The 19,279-nt window shown below is 34.1% G+C and overlaps 1 protein-coding gene across 3 annotated transcripts; it reads left to right on the forward strand.

The window, feature by feature from the left end:
* Positions 1-14,016: 14,016 nt before the first annotated feature.
* On the forward strand, positions 14,017-18,810 carry LOC104231242 (uncharacterized). Of its 3 annotated transcripts, none has more exons than XM_070166497.1 (3): positions 14,017-14,312; positions 14,941-15,207; positions 18,756-18,810. In XM_070166497.1, exons 1-3 carry the CDS (start codon positions 14,215-14,217, stop codon positions 18,793-18,795), a joined length of 405 nt encoding a protein of 134 aa, XP_070022598.1. In that variant the 5' UTR covers positions 14,017-14,214; the 3' UTR covers positions 18,796-18,810. The 3 variants fall into 3 exon arrangements, with proteins under 3 accessions (XP_070022598.1, XP_009782497.2, XP_070022601.1); XM_009784195.2 differs by lacking the exon at positions 18,756-18,810 and adding an exon at positions 17,435-17,644; XM_070166500.1 differs by lacking the exon at positions 18,756-18,810 and adding an exon at positions 16,557-17,393.
* Positions 18,811-19,279: the final 469 nt, after the last annotated feature.

A 19,279-nucleotide genomic window follows, 5' to 3' on the forward strand; every position in this document is an offset into this window, starting at 1 on the left:
GGAAGTCATTCCTAATAGAGCAGCCCTCGGGTACAAAGCTCTTTAAGGGGGCTCCTGGGCCACCTCAAGAACGGTCACCTCGGCATCTGTGGTTGGGTTGGAAGATGAAGGAGCGGTTTGCTGAGACATGTATTTGGAAGTTTTTTCCATCGAGATCTAGGAAAGATGAAGGTTTGATAAAACAATATGAAGTTTTGAAGAAAAAATATGAAGGTTTGAAGAAAAAATATGAAGATTTGAAAGTGGGATGAAGATATAAAGGTCTGGGTTGAAAATTCAAAAATAATGTATGAAAGTTGTGGATGAAGATATGAAGGTCTAAGGAGCAATGTATGAAGATTTGAAGGAGTTAAAGGCAAGTAGAGAATTCGAGGGTAAGTCTAAGAGTTATGGAATAGGAAAGTAGAGAAGTAAAAATTTGTGGGAGCTTTTATAGAGGAAGGACAATCATTGCATGACGTTTCACATTCGAGGACAGTCAGCCGGTGGCTGGCACAAGTCTAAGTCAGAACGACACAATTGATGGGATATTTTGTTGACCTGTCACCTCGGTTGTAACGTATGAAAGAAGGAATCGAGGTCCATCTATCGCTTCCCATTATTTCGGTAAAACTATTCTTTAAAAAAAGAGGGGACTATCTGCGTCTACCCCGATTCCTCGATGAGAGAATGAAGGGAGATCATGGATCCGCAAAATTGTAATCAAGGTTAGAGACCCTTCGTATCGAGACCTAGGAAGAGTGAACGATGCATCCCTCATCAGGTATGGTAAAGTAATGCACCCCAGGCTAAGTATAAGTTCTAAGACTTCAGGAGACACGGTGACCGATGTTGTAATGTATGAAGGAAGGAATCGGGGCCCATCTACCTCTTCCCGTCATTTCGGTAAAACTATTCTTCAAAAAAAGAGGGGACTATCTGTGTCTTCCCCGATTCCTCAATGAGAGAATCGAGGGAGAGCACGGATCTGCAAGATTGTAATCAAAGTTAAAGACCCTTCGTATCAAAACCTAGGAAGAGTGAACGATGCATCCCTCATCAGGTATGGTAAAGCAATGTGCCCCGGGCTAAGTATAAGTTCTAAGACTTCGGGAGACACGGTGACCGATTTTGCATGATGGATAGAGAGTCGTGATGCTCACCCTCAACCGGATATCATGGCGCAGATCTCGCACAATGTTGATTATGGATTAGTAATTACCGAGAAAGAAGATTTTTACCTTTTTATACTTTTACTAGGAGTAAAATTCTCCTACTATATAAAGGGAAAGTTTTTCTTTAGTCTCACACATTGTAACACGTAATTCAAGGTAATTTTAATTTTACCATCTAGCAATTGTTAAGAACTTTTCTCACTTGTACTATTTTTCATTCACGACTAGGCTCGAACAGAGGGTCCAATCGAGGATGAGGTCGCTGTTCAATCCAAGATTAAGCTTGGTCATAACATTACGATTGAATTTATCGTTTATTTCGTCTTTAATTCATTTATCTGCTATTCTTAATTATTCATGTTGAATTAACCATGTATCCTTTAAACCACATAATTTAATTGTTACCTAATTTTAGGGCAAACATGTAGGGCAAGTTAATTAAGGTCGGGAACTAAAGCTTTGTTGCCTTGTTGTTTTGATCTTAGAATTAACACAAAGAAAAGTCTTGCTATCTTAAACTTTGTTGTTTGTTCATAATACAATGATTTTGTATCTCCGTGTGTGCTACAAGTATCTATATAGCATTGGGATTCAAATCAATCCTACATGTCCGGTGTGCAACTCCATGAAGAAAACCATTGATCATATCTTCTTTCAGTTCCTCAAGGAAACATCCTTCTAGAATACTATCTGCACATTTGCTAATGACTAGTCCATGCACCTTCAGTTCACTCCTAGAACCTGGAATACCACTTGGAACAAGCTAAAAGCCGAAGACATTAAAGATCTTTTTGAATGGCACTTCCCACTGCCCTTCTGCTTTTAGAATATTTGGTTAACTAGGAGCAATAACCTCTTCAATAAGAGGAATGATCATGTCCAAGCAAAGTTGGTGATTTCTTAGGCTACTAAATATCACCTGCTAGCTAGGACTAAGCCTCAAAGGCAATGGACAATAATCAGTGTTAAATGGGAATCACCTGCTAGAGGATTCTTCAAAGTTAACACTGATGGTTCCTCCATTAGTAACCCTAGGGTAGGACGATCAGGGTAAATTATTAGGAACGACTCCGGAAACTGGGTTTTAGGCTATATGAGAGGTTATCCATCTATAACCAAATATCTAGTTGATTTACTAGCAATGCAAGAACGGCTTAAGATGGCAAAGGAGCATAATATAACCCCTCTTATAATCAATACTGACTCAAAAGAGATCATTAGAATGTTGGAAATTTGTTATATCCCTTATAACAACTTTGTTTTTGAATGCAGGTCATTGATGACCCCGTCGGGGAACCCAGCAATCAACCATAGCTTCAGAGAGCAGAACACGGTGGCGGACCTACTAGCTAAGGAGGGAGAAAGGAAGACACTGTTCAACACCACTAGGATTATGGAAGTTCCTTCGGTGTTTGTCAATGAAGCACTCTGGGCAAACATCCTAGGAACTACTTTTGTTAGAAAAACTCTAGTCTATAATATAACAAATATTGTCTCAAACAATACTATCCAACTGGACAGCTCCAATGTGGCGCTACCCATGTAATTACCTTTGTTAATTAAGTATCTGGTTAACTAAAAAAACTTTGTGTGTGCTCAGAATATATGCAAGAATTATAAATTTTTAAGGCAAGTATAATATATATGAAAGAATTATAAAATTTTAACAAATACGATATTAAATTATGAACTTGGAGTTTTAAAAATGAATGAGTTTAATGGCAAAATCTTAACATATTGAACATATCAATTCAAAATTATGAGAGGGTAATGAATATATTTTGTAATAGCTCGTTTTGGAAAGCATGAGAAACATGGCGAAAATATTGTTGCATATATCTAACGCATTAAATGGAATTTACTTTGTACACAGAAAATACAGCTCTTTATATTTTATCTTTTTTATACGTCCCAAACTACTCCCTAGACGTGATTGACACCTAGCTAATACCATTTGCCAAGCGAACCCCTTTCACAAACATTTAACCATTTACATAAACACTGGAGAAAAATTAAGTGCATGCTAAAGGTATTATTAATAGTTAAAGACGAAATAATTATTACCCAATACCTTAGACAATTGATAAAAGAACTAGTAACTACTCAAATAATTAAACTCTAGCTCAAATCTCACACTAGCATCCGATTCTTCACAATATGTATATGTTCAATACTTTTATGAGATGATATCACTACAAAGCTAATTTTGATGATACCTTTTTGTGGCTCAATATCTGTAAAGAATTAGAAAAATATGGAGAAATTTATTGTTGTATTTCCTATCTCAATCTGTACAGTAGCTCACGTATATATGCAACCTAGAAAGAATCTAAGAAATATCTAATTGTTACATGTGTCCCTATTATATTTGTGTATTGATAACTAACTACGGGATAAATACAAAAATATACGTATAGCAAATAAAATTATTTCTAGAACATTCTGTTAACGTGCGTCCTTCCCATGCTCCGTGACAACGGCGGTACCCCGAAACAAAGGGGCCAGTCTTCGTCGTGCCAGGGTATCCCGATCCGGATGCCACGAGTTGGGCTCTAGTCAGAGCCAAATTAGGTCTAAGGTTTTGTGAGTGCAAACAATCAAAAAACAGGCTCAATAGTTGTTTTCCCAATCCAATATCCTCAATACTCTCAGTAGGTCCTTATCTTTCAATCTTCAGACAAAGATGAAAACATTCTCAATTAAAACAAAAGCTTCTTCCTAGGTCACAGCCTGCTCGACGATTTGTGAACCATTTTCGGCAATATTTTCTCCGTCAACACTGTCCCTCAAGTTGGAGGCCAATTTTCGGACTCCCAACTTGGATAACAAAGAATGATGAAGAGGTCCGACGAGGGCTTTTGTAAAGAGATTTGCCAATTGGGAAGAAGACGGAACAAACAAAAGCGGAATCAAACTATCAAGCAGTTTCTCAAGAACGAAATGGAAATCGGGCTCTTTATGTTTCGTTCGTTTGTGAAAGATAGGTTTTTTAGCAATATGGATCACTGCTTGACTATCATAGTGGAGAGGAACAGGCAAAATCGGAGTGACAGTCAGAACTTGAAGGAGACGAACCACCCAAGTTATTTCTGCAACAGGACGTCGCATTGATCTATATTCTACTTCTGTCGAGGATAAAGCAACAACCGGCTGCTTTTTCGACTTTCGAGAAATTGGACTTCCACCAAGACTCAAGAAGAAACCACTCACTGACCGCTGTGTCTCAGAACATGAAGCCCAATCGGAATTGCAATAGGCCAATATCTGAAAAGACAGAATTGCAATAGGCCAATATTTGAAAAGACGGCGTAGAGGATAAGAACAATCCAAGACTAGATCTCCATTCAAATAGCATAGGGTGTGCATAGCTTCCCGGAAGTGACCTGTACAGGGTGATTGCATATATTAACTAAGAGTTTGGACTGCGAAGCATAGGTCCGGTTGAGTGTTTTTTAAAAAATTCAACTTTCCTAAAAGTCTTCTATACATGAGAGGGTCTAGATGAGGTGTTCCACGAAAAGAGGAAAGTTTGAAATTGGGATCCAATAGAGTGGAAACAGGTCGTAAACCTGTACAATTGAATTCAGAAAGCATCTCCATAGCAAATTTTCTTTGTGTAACAACCAATACACCATTTTCACGCACCAATTCCATACCAAGAAAGTAATTCCCAAATCCTTTATTTTAAATTCAGGGTCAAGGAATTGTTTCAACTCACTAATTTCGTTCGTGTTGTTTCCAGTCATCGGTATGTCGTCAACATAAATTGCAAGAATAGTTACCAGATTGCCATTTATTTTGAAGAAAAGAGAATAGTCATTGAGGGAATAAATAAAACCCATGGTGGCCAAAGCAGATGATAGCCTGGCGTACCACTGTCTCGGGGCCTATTTAAGGCCATACAATGATTTGCGGAGCCTGCAAACATGAGAAGATGAAGGTGCAGACATACCGAGAGGGAAAGCACATGTTTACCTCTTCATTCAAGTCATCATGAAGGAATGCGTTATTCATATCAAGCTGGTATAATTCCCAACCTTTCTTTACCTGAATAGCTAGGATGCACCGAATTGTAGTCATTTTTATAACTGGGGAAAATGTCTCTGTGTAGTCAATCCCTTCTCTATCCCCTCGAATGACCAAGCGTGCATTTAAACTTTCCAAGGAACCATCGGACTTCAATTTCACTTTATAGACCCATTTACAAGGGAATGGCTTCTTTCCTGCTGGGAGTTCCACAATATCCCATGTCTTGTTAGATGCTAATGCGTCAAATTCTTAGGTCATTGCATCCTGCCAACCAGGGTGTGGTGATGCTTATAGATAGGAGGTAGGCTCAGTGATTTGACAAATGAAAGAATTGAGTGCTTGGTTGTGTTGAGTCAAGCCAGAAAAAGAGGAATGATGAAGAAAACAAACAAGAGGGTTAGGAGAAATAACAGAAAAAGCAGTATCACAAATATAATCAGAAAAATACTTAGGTGGATTGTGGTCCCGTTGAGATCTGCGCAGCAGTTGCCCTGGTGCAGAGGATAACACTTCAGTAGAGGGGAAGGGTGATACAGCTGATGTACCCGTAGAACGGTTAGACACAGGGGAAGAACAAGGAGAACGTGTTTGATTGGGTGTTAATGTAGAAGTAGAGTTAGGACATTGTGTAATGATTCTAGAAGGAAAAATAGCTTCCGTAGATTGTGGGAGACATGCTGGAAAAAGTTTGGTCATAGGAATAGAATAAGAGAAAGGAAAATTGTTTTCTATAAACCTGACATTTTCAGAGACAAACACCTGATTAATCTGCAAATTGAGTATTTTACACCTTTTTTTCCCAAAAGGATATCCCCAAAACACCCCAGGAATAGCTCTAGGATCTAGCTTATCCCTATTTCTAATAAGAGTAGAACTAAAATACATACACCCAAAAGCTTTAATAAAATTGTACTCAGGTGTATGACCAAAGAGAGACTGTTTTTCAACACTGTAGAAGGGTATCTGTTAATTAAATGAGTAGCAGTAAGTAAACACTCCCCCCAGTATTTCATAGGTACATGCGACTGAAACAGAAGGGCTCTACAAGTTTCCAACAAATGTCTATGCTTACGCTCAACCACACCATTCTATTGAGGACTTTTCACACTAGAGGTTTGATGAATTATGCCTTTGGAATTGAAGAAATCCTTAGGAAGTTGTCCTTATCCTTAGGGGTGTCAATAGATATTCGAAAACCGACTAAACTAACGAATCGTACCGCACCGAACCGATTTTTAGGTTTCTTTTTAAGAAACAATAGATTTTTATATAAATCTATAACTGCACCGATAATTAGGTAGGTTTTTTATTTTATAAAAATAAATCGAAAAAATATCGAATAAATTTTACATATGGAAAATATATTTATTTGATGCATTAAATTTTCTTTGGGCCTTGGAATTATGAAAACTATTACAAGCCAACAAGTAATTAAACTCAAAATACTAATTCCTAAAACCTATTATGCTACTTCTACTTAAACTAAGTTATTTCAAGTATCTTTATTAGCAAGACACAAAGTATTCTAGCGATTATAAGTAGCAAACTACAATGTATTGAATAAGTTTCCTTTCATATAATCTAGATTTATCTTTTTGAATATTTTATCTTTTATGGACTTTATTCTTGAGCCCCATCTTGGTATATCTTTCAACTCGTGTGATTTATATTTTCTTTGACTTTGTTTGATTTATTTTACGTTGTTGTAGAATAGTTGATGGATCTATACTCTAGCCATCTTTTTTTTAATTCATCACCCTTTAAACAACAAAAATGTCTAGAGAGTTTTGCTAAATTCTATAAAAGAACGTATGTTATTGCATTCTACTTCTACTAGTGAATTTTACATGATATTTAAAAAAATACCGAAAAGTAACTGAATCGTACCGATACCGAAGAAAAACCGACATGATTGGGACGGTTTGGAAAAGTCTAATTTTGGTTATACATAATAGAATAACTGAAAAACTGGTATGGTACAAATTTTATAAAATAACCATTCGAACCGAACCATTGACACCTCTTCTTATCCTAGCTCATAGGTATTGTCCGACCTTATAACTTTTACTTTGGTTGAAAATTGTTTTTTAACAAAAGTAAAAAAAGATTATATGGCAGGGAAAGCATTTGATTTAATGGAAAGTAAAAATATCCATGTACTTCTTGAGAAAGCATCAACAATACTGAGAAAATATTTTTCTCCTTTATATGTGGGTATGTTATATGGTCCCCATGTGTCTATATGTTTAGTTCAAAATTTTCAAGAATTCACTTGCTGAGAAAGACTAAGATCAGACTGCTTATCCACAACCCGTGGAGTTTTGGGATCAAATTGGTTGTCTCCCAATGTTAATGGAAGTTAAGACTAGAAAATAATTTTGAAAAATAAGGATCTTCTTAGAGAAGATGCTCTGATACCATGTAAAGAATTAGAAAGATATGGAGAAACTTTCGTTTGTATTTCCTTTCTCAATCTGTACAGCAGCTCACGTATATATACAACCTAGAAAGAATCTAAGAAATAACTAAATGTTACAGGTGTCCTTATTCTATTTGTGTATTGATAATTAACTACTGAATAAATACAAAAATATATGTACAACAAATAAAATTATTTCTAGAACATTCTGTCAGCTGGGCTCTAGTCAGAGCCAAATTAGGTCCAAGGTTCTATGAGCCCAAACAATAAAAAAAAACAGGTCCAATAGTTGTTTGCCTCATCCAATATCCTCAATATTCTCAGTATGTCCTTATCTTTCAATCTTCAGATAGAGATGATAACATTCTTAATCAGAAGAAAAGCTTCTTTCTAGTTCACAGCCTGCTCGACGTTTTGTGAACCATTCTTGGCAATATTTTCTCCATCAACAATATCTTCTAATATGCCCAAATTATAATATTACTATATAAAGATTTTATCCATTATAAATTGGTCTACATAACAACATAGTAGTAGTAGTATTTAATAAAAAATTCTAGAAAATAATGATTTTATCCATTATAAATTGGTCTACATAACAGCTACTATTATTTAATAAAAAAATTTGTAAAAGTAAAATTTTAACAAAAAATATACTTCCTCCGATCCTCAATAAGTGATCAATTTATTTTTTTATTAAATATCCAATGCGGAAGGATAGCCCAAAAAGATAGACAACACATCCCACCTATGTGACGACAGTAAGAAGTGCGAAGTTTTTCCTTTTTCTTTTGTTAGAAGTACGAAGTTGACCATAATTTATTTTGTGAGGACTACGCTATAGTATAGACTACTATAGTATACTACTACTGTTTTACCACTTTGCTACTCTCGAGGTCTTGTAGTGCACTTTCATTCACTCGCTTCTAAAGCACGTTTGCCTCACCCTTTCACTCAACTACTACATCACCCACATATTCTTTTGCGAATAGATCGGCACTACTTTAAAAGTTTTGGACCTAATTGTCAGAAAGAATACTTGGGAATTTATTTTATACTTTCTTCTTTGATCTTTTGGTAGATTTTTTGTTTCGTATTTTCCATTTCATATACTCTCTCCGTTTCAACTTAGATGAGATAGTTTGATTCGACAAAAAGTTTAAGAAAAAAAAAGACTTTTGAAACTTGTGATCTTAAAAGTTTAGGGCAAAAATTTTGTGAGGTCATGATATTTGTGTGGTATATAAAAGTTTCTCATTAAGGGTAAAATAAATAGTTTAAAGTTGAATTATTTTCAAATTTAGAAATGTGTCATTTATTTTGGAACAGACTAAAAAAAAAGTACTTCATTGTATACAGGTAAAACCGGGCTCGTGATACACTCCGGTTCCAGACGTAATAAGCCAAGCCCGAGACATGATGGCAAGGGGCCAAAAATCGAGGCGGAGTTCTCATCGAGTCGGAGTCCAGGGGCATAACGCCTATCCTCGAGAATATCGGGGTCATGGTTAGGGACCGGTCCTAACTTTGAATAACTTCGAAGGACGTTGTCAAGTAATCAAGCACGGCCAACAGAAGGCCGTGATATCCGTCATCAGCCGAGTATCACGGCGGAGATCTCGGCACGTATCGATAGGAACCGGCAATCAGTTAATTAGATGATTTTTACCTTTTATAAGAATTGTACCAGAGTGAGACTCTCCTACTATATAAAGAGTGTCTGATGATTCATAATACACGTTGTATCACGCATTCCAAGGTAATATATTATTATTTTTCTCTGTTATTAGCTCTCTTCTTGTTCATTAGTGTTGGCCACAGTGAGCCCGGATCGAGGGTGAACATCTCACTAAAGCTGAAAATATCCGCGTGGTTTGAATTTATTTTTATCTTTACTTGTTCAATCTAATTCAATTTATTGCTTTGTGTCAAATTAATCCGCATATCCTTAAAACCACTTACAAATCCAATTGTTATCCGATTTTGAGGGTAAACACTCATCTAATTTGAAACGGAGGAGTAACTATAAATGGGTAATTTTTGGAAGCAAGTATAGCTTTCGAAGAGAGAGATGAATAACGAGTAATTATCATGGAGATTTAAGTTATATATAGTGTAATTTTTTTTTAAAAAAAAAAAATCAATTAATCTTGATATGTACTTGTAAGTAAATTATCATTTGATTACATTTCCAGCATAATTATTAAAAAGTATATTCGTAATTACCTAATAAATAACACGATTGTGTAAGTAATTTTTAACCCACTGTCAATAGCAATTGACTTAAAGATCTTATCATAAAAGTTTGGCTTTGTGAATGCAACAAGCCGCTTGGTGTAAAAAAAAAAAAAAAAGGAATCACACAGTAAAAAGTAATGTTATATATAGTAGTCATATACTCCCTCAGAAGAACTACGTACTAAATTTAGGTGCTTCAGCACCCATTAAACTTTACACAACATATGTATCGTCATATAAGAAATTTAAAGCATCTGATATAAAAGGAAAAGAAAACACTACCAACCAAAAAATTAAGTAGTTACTACACATCAAGAAAAATTAAGCACCCACGAACATAAAATTCTGGATCCGCCACTGCCTCTGTCTCAAATTATCTGTTGTGACTTCTAAAAATAATTGTCTCAAATTATTCGTCATTTTATAAGTTTAATACACAATTAATTATTTTTTCTCATTTTACCCTTAGTAATAATTGTTCTAGCAGATGGAGATAATACATAAATAGAATAACTATTCAATGAAGATAGAGAATATATTAAAATACTAGTTAGGAATAACTGGTCTTCGTTGGCACTTGCAAGGAATCCAAGATTTATCCCCTTGGTGCATACTAGTTGGCACTTGAATGCTGCACTTGAAGTAACCGAAAACCAGTAGATTTTAAAGTTTCTGCTGTGCAGATTGAAGGTCTTGGTGCTTTGGATAATACAGCTGCTACAGGGGTTGAGGCAGTGATTAAAGATGTTGAAAAGGCAGAAGGTGTTATATCTACTGGTGAGGTTTTAAAATCTGGTGCACAAGAATGTGGTGATGCTTTGGATAATACAGCTACTACAGGTGCAAAGGCAGTGAATAAAGAGGATATGTGCCCTCAAAATCCTGCAAATGTTCAGGTCAATGCTGGGGTACAAACAACTTTTTTGAATGATGCAACTAATAATTTGGAAGGACATGAACATGCTTCAACTTCCTCCAATGAAGATGGACTTAATAAGAACACAACTGGGAATGATTGGACTGTGGTAAGGGAAGCTTTTACCAAGTAGAACACACCTACAGGTGCGAAGACACAGCAACAAAAGACGAGGGGTTCAGGTGATCGACGAAATGCTCTACAAACTGTCGCCAGTCCAAACAGATTTGAAATCCTAGCAAATGAGGTGGGTGTTGATATAAACTCATCAACTCTAAATGATCCTAAATTGTTGCAACAAATAATTTCAGCTACTACCTGTGACAACCACAAGCGAGATAGTATGTTTTCTTCTAAGGAATTGAGTGTTCGATGTAATGCTTCGGAGAACAATTTAGTTGGGATTTCAAGCCTAAACTAAAACCCCACAAACAATTAACAGAAAACACAAATGAAACAGACAAAATAAAGGTCCAAAAAAGTACTTAAATATCTACAAATCTAAAGGAAAAAACCTGCCATCAATAAAAAGTCTTATCTTAAAGAACCCACAAACAATTAATCACAAGAAAACCAACGAAATATACTTACTCAGAACCCAAATTAGACTATTCAACCCAAGAAAAAAAGCACAAAGTAAGCAGATAAATAAAGGTCCAAAATAGTACATATCAATAAATCTACAGTTACCCAGAAGCCAAATTAGTGTAAACGAAAACCCAAATTAACGAAGCATACCCAAAAATTAAACAAAATAAAATTACTTCTTTTTAGCCTAAGAATCTGAAATTATAAAAAGTTCAAAGCTTTGAGTATAAAAGAAAGATTGTACAGAGATACCTAGATATTGTACACAATAAAAGATTATTTTTTCATCTCCATTAGTAAGAAACTAGAAAAATTGAATCTTAAAATATAAGAACAAAACTAAAAATTGAAAAAAATAGAAAAGTTTTGAGCAAAGAAATACTTACCAATAGAGAAAGGGATGGAGATTTGCAATATATGGGTGAGAGTAATCTGAAAACACATGCAACAGAGAATTAAAAGGAATGAATTAGGTTAAGGAGGCAATTAAGGTGAAGCTGCAGTGAGAGAAAAAAATGGGGAATAGACAATGATATTGTACTGGGGGAGGGGGGAATATTTTCATTAATTCTAATATTTGGGGGGAAATTTTGAGTGAAATTTTATATAAGAAAATTTTAAACTTTTGCCTATAGGTTCCTAACTGAACGTCTTTAGCCTTATAGAATTGGGGGAAATATTTTATAAAGTGCAATTTTGGTGGGAAATTTTTTGGGAAATATTTTATAAAGAATTTTTAGGGTAAGCTTGTAAAGTGTTGTATTTAATATGATAATATAACAACTCTTTAAAAACGTTTTAGATTTAGGCAACACTTAAAAAATGTTGTCTTTATATTTAAAAGAAACGCTTTATAAGTGTTACCTTAAAAGCTGTGGCCGAAGACTATACTCAAAGGTCACGCCTAAAAAGTGTTCCTACAGATACTTTTGACAACACTTTTTAAGCGTTGCCTAAATTAGTGTGGCTGAAGGCATAAAATGTTGCAGTGTTCGGACAGAACTTTAAATACAATTAAAATCGAAAAACAAAATATTGCACAGCTGATTAAGCTCATATATATATGGTGCTTTGCATGAGTTATTCTGTCGGTCGTTATTTAACAATTAATTGTGTTGAAAAACATTTCAAGTGTATATATTGTTTCCATTGATGGTTTTCTTGTATGGACAGTCATTTGATTTATTAGCGGATAAGGTAAGAAATCTTGCATATAATTACTAATGATCAGAAAAGGATATTCATTGATTTGATGGGTTAGATAAGGATTACACCTATTACACCGAATAAGAGAATGATATTTTACAAGTTGCATTTATATATTCTCATGTACCACATTAAAAAGATAAATCAAAGTATTGGATTCAACCCGCCCATAATAAATATTGTTTGTTTTGGACATCTTATATATTTCGAACCTTCTCACTAAACAATGTGTTACTTTATTCGCACATCGAACACAAATAATATAATTAGTTCTAATGACTAAGTTAATCACATTAATTACTTCAGGAAACCAAACAAGTAAATGTTGCTCTTCATGTGGCAATTAAAGTATTTTAAAAGCCCTCGTCCATGTTATTGCTTCTAAATGCGTCCTTTTAAATATATTTCTGTTTATTAGTAAGATACTTCTTTATAAATGATGTAACTTGGCCGTGAGATAATCGGGTTATTGCAACTCACACACAAGCTACTATAATATAAAGTATAACAATCAATCAATATATATATATATATATATATATATATATATATATATTATAAAAATATTTTTAATGGAGTTTTGGCTATTGAAACTTTTTCTTATTATAAAAACGGACAAGGTCCGAAAGCAATAAATTTTAAGTAGATTTTTTGTCTTCGGATACTGAATCGCATACTTCCTTTTAATAAAAAGTAGTAATTAATAAACTAATAATTATCAAGTAATTGTCATCGAGATAAAATAATCATTCATGTTATAATTAATCATCACGTGTTCGATATTTTTGTTTCGATTAAGCAGTTAAATTTGTTAATACTTATGCCGTTAATTAATAGATATTGACAATTGACATTATCCTCTACCATAAAATAGTACTCCTAGTAGATGGAATTACCAAAACTGGACAAGAAATTTGGATGACCACTTTGTGCGTATTATTAAGGGTAATAAACGATAGTTATTGTTGAAGAAATTCAACCCAAAAAAAGAAAAAGTGAAAATATAACTCCCGTCAGAAATTTCTTCCTTTCTGGCATGAATTGTTTCTCACGCTCCTTGAAAGAGTTGAAACAAAAGGAGTAAACCAAACCCTTATTTTCTGAAAAGCTACCAGACAGAAAATGACAAAATACATGAAAGAAATGTTAAAAATTGGATAAACTATTAAGATGAAAAAAGGAGAAAAAACATTAACCAAATGAAAGAGAATTTGTCACAGTACTAACTTGATGAATTAAATTAACTGTAAAATTAATTAGTATAATTTTTTTTTTAACTCAACCAAACCTCTGTAATTCTAGTTTAAGGCATAGGACATAAAGGTAATTTTAGGCATAGGGAGTTTTAAGGATCACATCGTCTATCCCTTTAACTGAAAACGACTGCAAGCAACCTGTGGTCTACCTGTATATATATCCCTCTCACATTAATAATATATTCATTAATTTTTCTTCTGAATATCCAATAAATCAAATAACAAAATAAAGTACTCCATTATTTTATATAACCATGTCTCTCTCTATATAAATGAGATATGACGCGCAAACACCGACTCAAAACGTTTTGTTCTGGTTTTTTAGGCTTTTAGTTGTTTCTCTGCAGTTGCTCTTTTGTCTCCAAAACACAGAAAAAATACTAAAAGTTGATAAAGAACAGAGAGAAAATGGTGGATCTTAAGAAAGTTTGCTCCATGTGCGGCGACGTCGGCTTCCCGGAAAAGCTCTTCCGCTGCTGCAAGTGCCACCACCGCTACCAGCACTCGTATGCTCCGCCACCCCTCCCTACACACACACACACACTCATACATCATGTCGATGATGATTTTCTTAATTAGAATTGCTTTACCCATCGTTGAAATTAATTTTTTTTAGTTTAGATTTTTGTTTTTCTTTCTTGGCATTAACTTTCTTGGGAAACTTTAGTCCACAGATTGGTTTGCTTTTATAGTCTTTTTGACTGATTTTCTGTCCGTATTCTCTTTGTTTTGCCTTTTTCTTGTTTGTGGCAAACCAAACATGACATTAGTCCACCGCCACCATGCGCTATTTGAGGGAACACACATATATCCTACCCAGACTTTCAATACTTCATAATTCGGAAATTTTAGTTTGTGATCATATAACGATGATTAGGCCTTGTTATATTAATTACTTCACCTTTATGTTAGATACTATATTGTTATTTAGAAATCTTCTTGTCTTCTCAGAAATTTAGTCGTACCTTCTATTTTTTACTTTTATTTTGTATGATAATAGTATGAGATCATGAGTCATAATTATTGATGTTAGTATGTCATGATTAGTACTTAATTGTGATATTCCGTGTACTTGCAAATACTGTTTTTTTTTTAAAAAATATTTGTTTTAATGTATGTGTAAATATCATACAGGTATTGTAGCAACTACTACAGTGAATTATCAGAGCCAGTTCAGGTATGTGACTGGTGTCAAAGTGAGGGAAGAAGCAGCTCGAGGCGTGGAAATTCGTCTAAGAAATCAGCGGCGGGTAGTAATTCAGGAGTAGGCATAAGCAGCAGATCAGAATATCCAGGTGATAAAATTAAACAACAGCATGATCATAGGGAAGAAGGAACTCATGATCAAAAGCCAAAGAATAATCACGGCGGAGCACCGTCTCCTCGTACGTCCACTCGCAGGTACAAGCTTCTTAAGGATGTCATGTGTTGAAGAAATTCACTAAAGGAAAGAGAGAAGCTTAATTCTCAGGTGGTTAATCATGTTAATATTATGGATAATTGTATGTTTTTTTTTATTTTAGTTTACTCTTTTGACCGGTAAGAGTTTTCTGCCCTATATGTCCTAGCTGAATAAGTTTGTTAAAACACAATGGAGCTCTATATACAAATTAGTAGTAGATGATAATCATGCGATAATATGGGTTTTTCCATATGCCTTCTCTTATAAGTATATTATATCTTTCTTGTCTTTTTCTTTTGCGTAATATCTTTTCTTGATACTTAATTAATTCCCTATCTTCATTATAAGGAAGTTCATGCAAGAAATATATATTACCACTTTTGTTTTTCCAACGGAAGAGATTAATCTTAGTGACTCCGGATTTAGAATCTAAACTATGTGTATATCATTTAATGCGATTTTACTTTTCTTAATTTTACATGTATATACAAAGTTCGAGTAGAAAATAGTAAGTTTAACCAAGTCCACAAAAACCTAACCGTCACAGTAGGGATTAATACTTTCTTGATATAGTAGGGTTTCTGTGGTAGGGGCTGGACATTTTGTCTATGTCAATTCACAACTTATTTGGGTTAGGGAGTAGAGGGTATAGGCTTAGGGGTGGGGCTAAAGTAGCACTTCCACTTGTGCACTCTATTGCTTGCATAGTTGAGTCTCTTAAGAGGAAAGGAAGGGGAAAAAAGTTGAGTCTCTTAAGGAGAATTGAATGCGCCTTTAATTCCTTATTGCATAAGAATTCATAGTACTTAAAGCTGGTAACTTTTTCCAGGTTCATTGAAGGTATTTATTGAGACCTCTCTTCCCCTTCTCTTTATTATTTATTGGAAATAAACTTAGAAAAAGTAGTAATATTTTAAAAAGTCAATGAACTTGGTAAATTGTACTTCCGCCGATACACAATAAGTGACTATATTTTTGTTTTTTAACTTTTGGTCCAAAATAAATATTCATTTACATAATCAAAAAGAAATTAATTTTATTTTTTCAAAATTTGGCCTTATTTACATATTTCAATGTGTCAAGATAACAATTAATTTAGTCAATACATTTTTTTTCTCGAGGAGTTTTGTATTTCTTTAATGGATGTGTCAAAGATAAAATGAGTATTATACTACATTGTAATCCAGTGGAATTGCTTTGGGAATTTAAGAAGATTGGTATGAATTAAAGTGACGTTTATCTCCTAGCTAATCAAGATTATCTGCTAATTAAGTTTCGCTCTCGAATAAGTACATAGGTGATAAAGCTTTGTCAACTGTTCATCTTTTGTCTTTTTCTGTTGTGTCAGCAAAAAGCTCCCTCGAAGTGAAAGATTGAAGTGTTAGTCAAGCCATGGGACATTACTTCCAACGAACAAATTAAAATCACTCCCAAACTTCTTAATTTTCCTTTTTTTTTCTTCTCATTTTTCTTGTAATGTGGTGTTTGATGAGTCAAATTGAAAGTGCATAATCCGATTGTGCTGCCTATGGAGTAATTACCTCCTACCAATATAACTATTTAGTTCTCTGCCTATCAAATTTTAAGTGCATGATTAAATTATCTCGTATTTTTTGTCTCTATATGGTTGTTCCACACTTCTTTCTTCTTGCTATCCACCATCTCTTGGGTTATTTCTTTAAAGTCTCCGGATCCCCTCCTTGAGTCTTCCCAGTTAAAACGGTTAGATTTTATTTAAATTTATTATTGTATTATTCTTTTATATATGTACACACACATGTTGTAGCTTTAACTTAAAATTACAAGTCCTAAGAGTGAGCAAGACTCACGTTTTGAACCTATTTTCATGGTAAGAAAGGTACGTAACTCAATAGATCACCTATAGATATAAAAGAAGGTTTATATGTTTATATATATATATGATAAGATAGTACTAGTAGTTGTGTGTGTCCAAGTGCATGTCTTTTCACTTTTCTTGATTTGTAAACTATCGAAACAAGAAGCCACATGGTGGGCTTGCTTGGCTTCACAAATCACAACTTTTAGTTTGAAAGCAACAGTTTCAAGATGAAGTAGAATCAACACTGATTAGAATGCAATATTCTAGTTGCTTCTTCCGTTGGTATCATATTCTTAATTATTATTTAAACAAGAAAACGTACTCTTTACTTATACAAGTAACAGTAAACGAAAGTATTCTGATTTAGCTTTTTTTCCGATGTGCAGATTCTTTTCCCATCGATCCATGCAATGTTGTTTACTAACGTGGTATCTTTGCTCTTTTTAAGCAATGGCTTTTCGTTTGTTCCATTTAGTTTGGCTAATACATGGCTTTTTGTACGTTTTCTCGATTTTTCTTTTCTTGAAGAGAAACCTAATATGCAAAAGTTTGAATAGTTTAATCAATGTTACATTAAGTACATCGATGTTGACAAACAGGCGTGATTAGGCGGAATAGGGTTGTACACATTCGAATTGCGAGAATGGGGTTATACACATGCAGTAATGTCCATGCATGAGATCTATCTTTTCAGCAACGGTAAAGTTACGTTGTTCGAGCCGCGGAATCAATTACTAATGCGTGCATCAAGATAGGCTATGTAAACGCGGAATGCTTCGTGTAATAGACTACCTTTTTTAATGTCCCGGGCTTGTAATTAAAAGGAATACATTTCCAAGACCAAACTGCTCGAAATTGAAAATATGAGCCTCCAACTTTAAAATCTTAAGCAATGAAGCATTTCATGACCTTTTCTGGATGCTCTTATTATATCTCAATGTGAGAGCCGATAGGTACTATACATTTCTAAGATCCTCTTACATGTCACATGTTTATCTGAGCTCGAAAAATATATAGGATTTCTTAAAGCTTTTCACTTTAATATTTTTATCCGTAAGTACTATATAGGTAGAAGTGGCTTGATTGAATATAATGAATCGATCAGAGAAAAAAAGGAATGTAAATTCGGAGTGACTTGACCGACTGAGTTAGAGAGAAAGAAACCGACGTGATAGAATACATATAGAAACAATACACGTACAATCTTTGTGCTATTCCTAGTAAAATAGCACAAAGAATATGAAATTGGCCAAAAATGACTTTTTATAATAGAGCTTTAATGGAGTAATAGTACTACTTTTTTGTAGTTTTCCCTAGTCATTTATACAAAAAGTAACTTTCACAGTTCAACTGACTCTTTTATCATTTTAGTATCATCAACTCAATAAACAGGTCCCCACTCTTCTAACTACATGGCTTATATTAACCCCAATGAAAAGTGTTTTTAACTCTTTATCCATAATACTGTGTGGTGGAAAGCTGTGGATGGTGATATACAACGAAAAAATCTCAGTTTTGAGTTATTCGGGTAGGTAGTGTAAGAAAAATCTACACAATTAACATATAGAGTAATTATAAAAAGAAATTGTAATAAATATTTGTTAGGATCATATGATAAAAATATGTAACTTACTATCACAAATTCAAATTCAAGAAAAGTGCAAAAATTCTATATTCTATCAAATATAACTTTTAATTTTATGCTAGGTTCTTGGTACTTTTATGTAACAATCCAACTCACCAGTGATGTTGTTGTATTGGGAAAATCGAGTTTACATATTAAAGTGATTGGAAGATGACGTGTCATGACACGAAGACTGGTCAAAGAGTGATGATTGGCAAAGAGACACTAGTTGCAATAGATACGAGCAGAAGGTACAAGTAGAGGCACGAGCAGTTATTCAAAAGACTCAACGCTCGTACCTATTTATACTCAAAAGTCAAGGAGAATGAATCTGACAACATAAGAGAGTACAAATACAGTATTTAATAAGCAGTAAATACTAAAAACGTTATAGAATCTATATTAAATTACAATGATTATGTAACGTAACATTTAATGCCTTTAATCGTCTATAGTGACCTAATTATAACAAAGGCAAAATGTTTATCTTTAAGATAACTATAAAAAGGAGAGAATGAATCATTTATAAAGACACAAAAGATCATCTGAATATACTGGTTTATTTTGTTTTCTTTTGTCTTTCTTATTGTTAGCAAAATTACTTTTC

The sequence above is a fragment of the Nicotiana sylvestris genome, chromosome 1 (genome assembly GCF_000393655.2).
Source record: "Nicotiana sylvestris chromosome 1, ASM39365v2, whole genome shotgun sequence".
In the NCBI taxonomy this organism is placed as follows: Eukaryota; Viridiplantae; Streptophyta; class Magnoliopsida; order Solanales; family Solanaceae; genus Nicotiana; species Nicotiana sylvestris.

Coding starts and splice junctions, on each gene's coding strand:
- LOC104231242 (XM_009784195.2), top strand. CDS start 14,215: ATGGTGGATCTTAAGAAAGTTTGCTCCATGTGCGGCGACGTCGGCTTC. Junction 14,313..14,940: donor CACCACCGCTACCAGCACTC/GTATGCTCCGCC, acceptor AATATCATACAG/GTATTGTAGCAACTACTACA. Junction 15,208..17,434: donor CCTCGTACGTCCACTCGCAG/GTACAAGCTTCT, acceptor TCCGATGTGCAG/ATTCTTTTCCCATCGATCCA.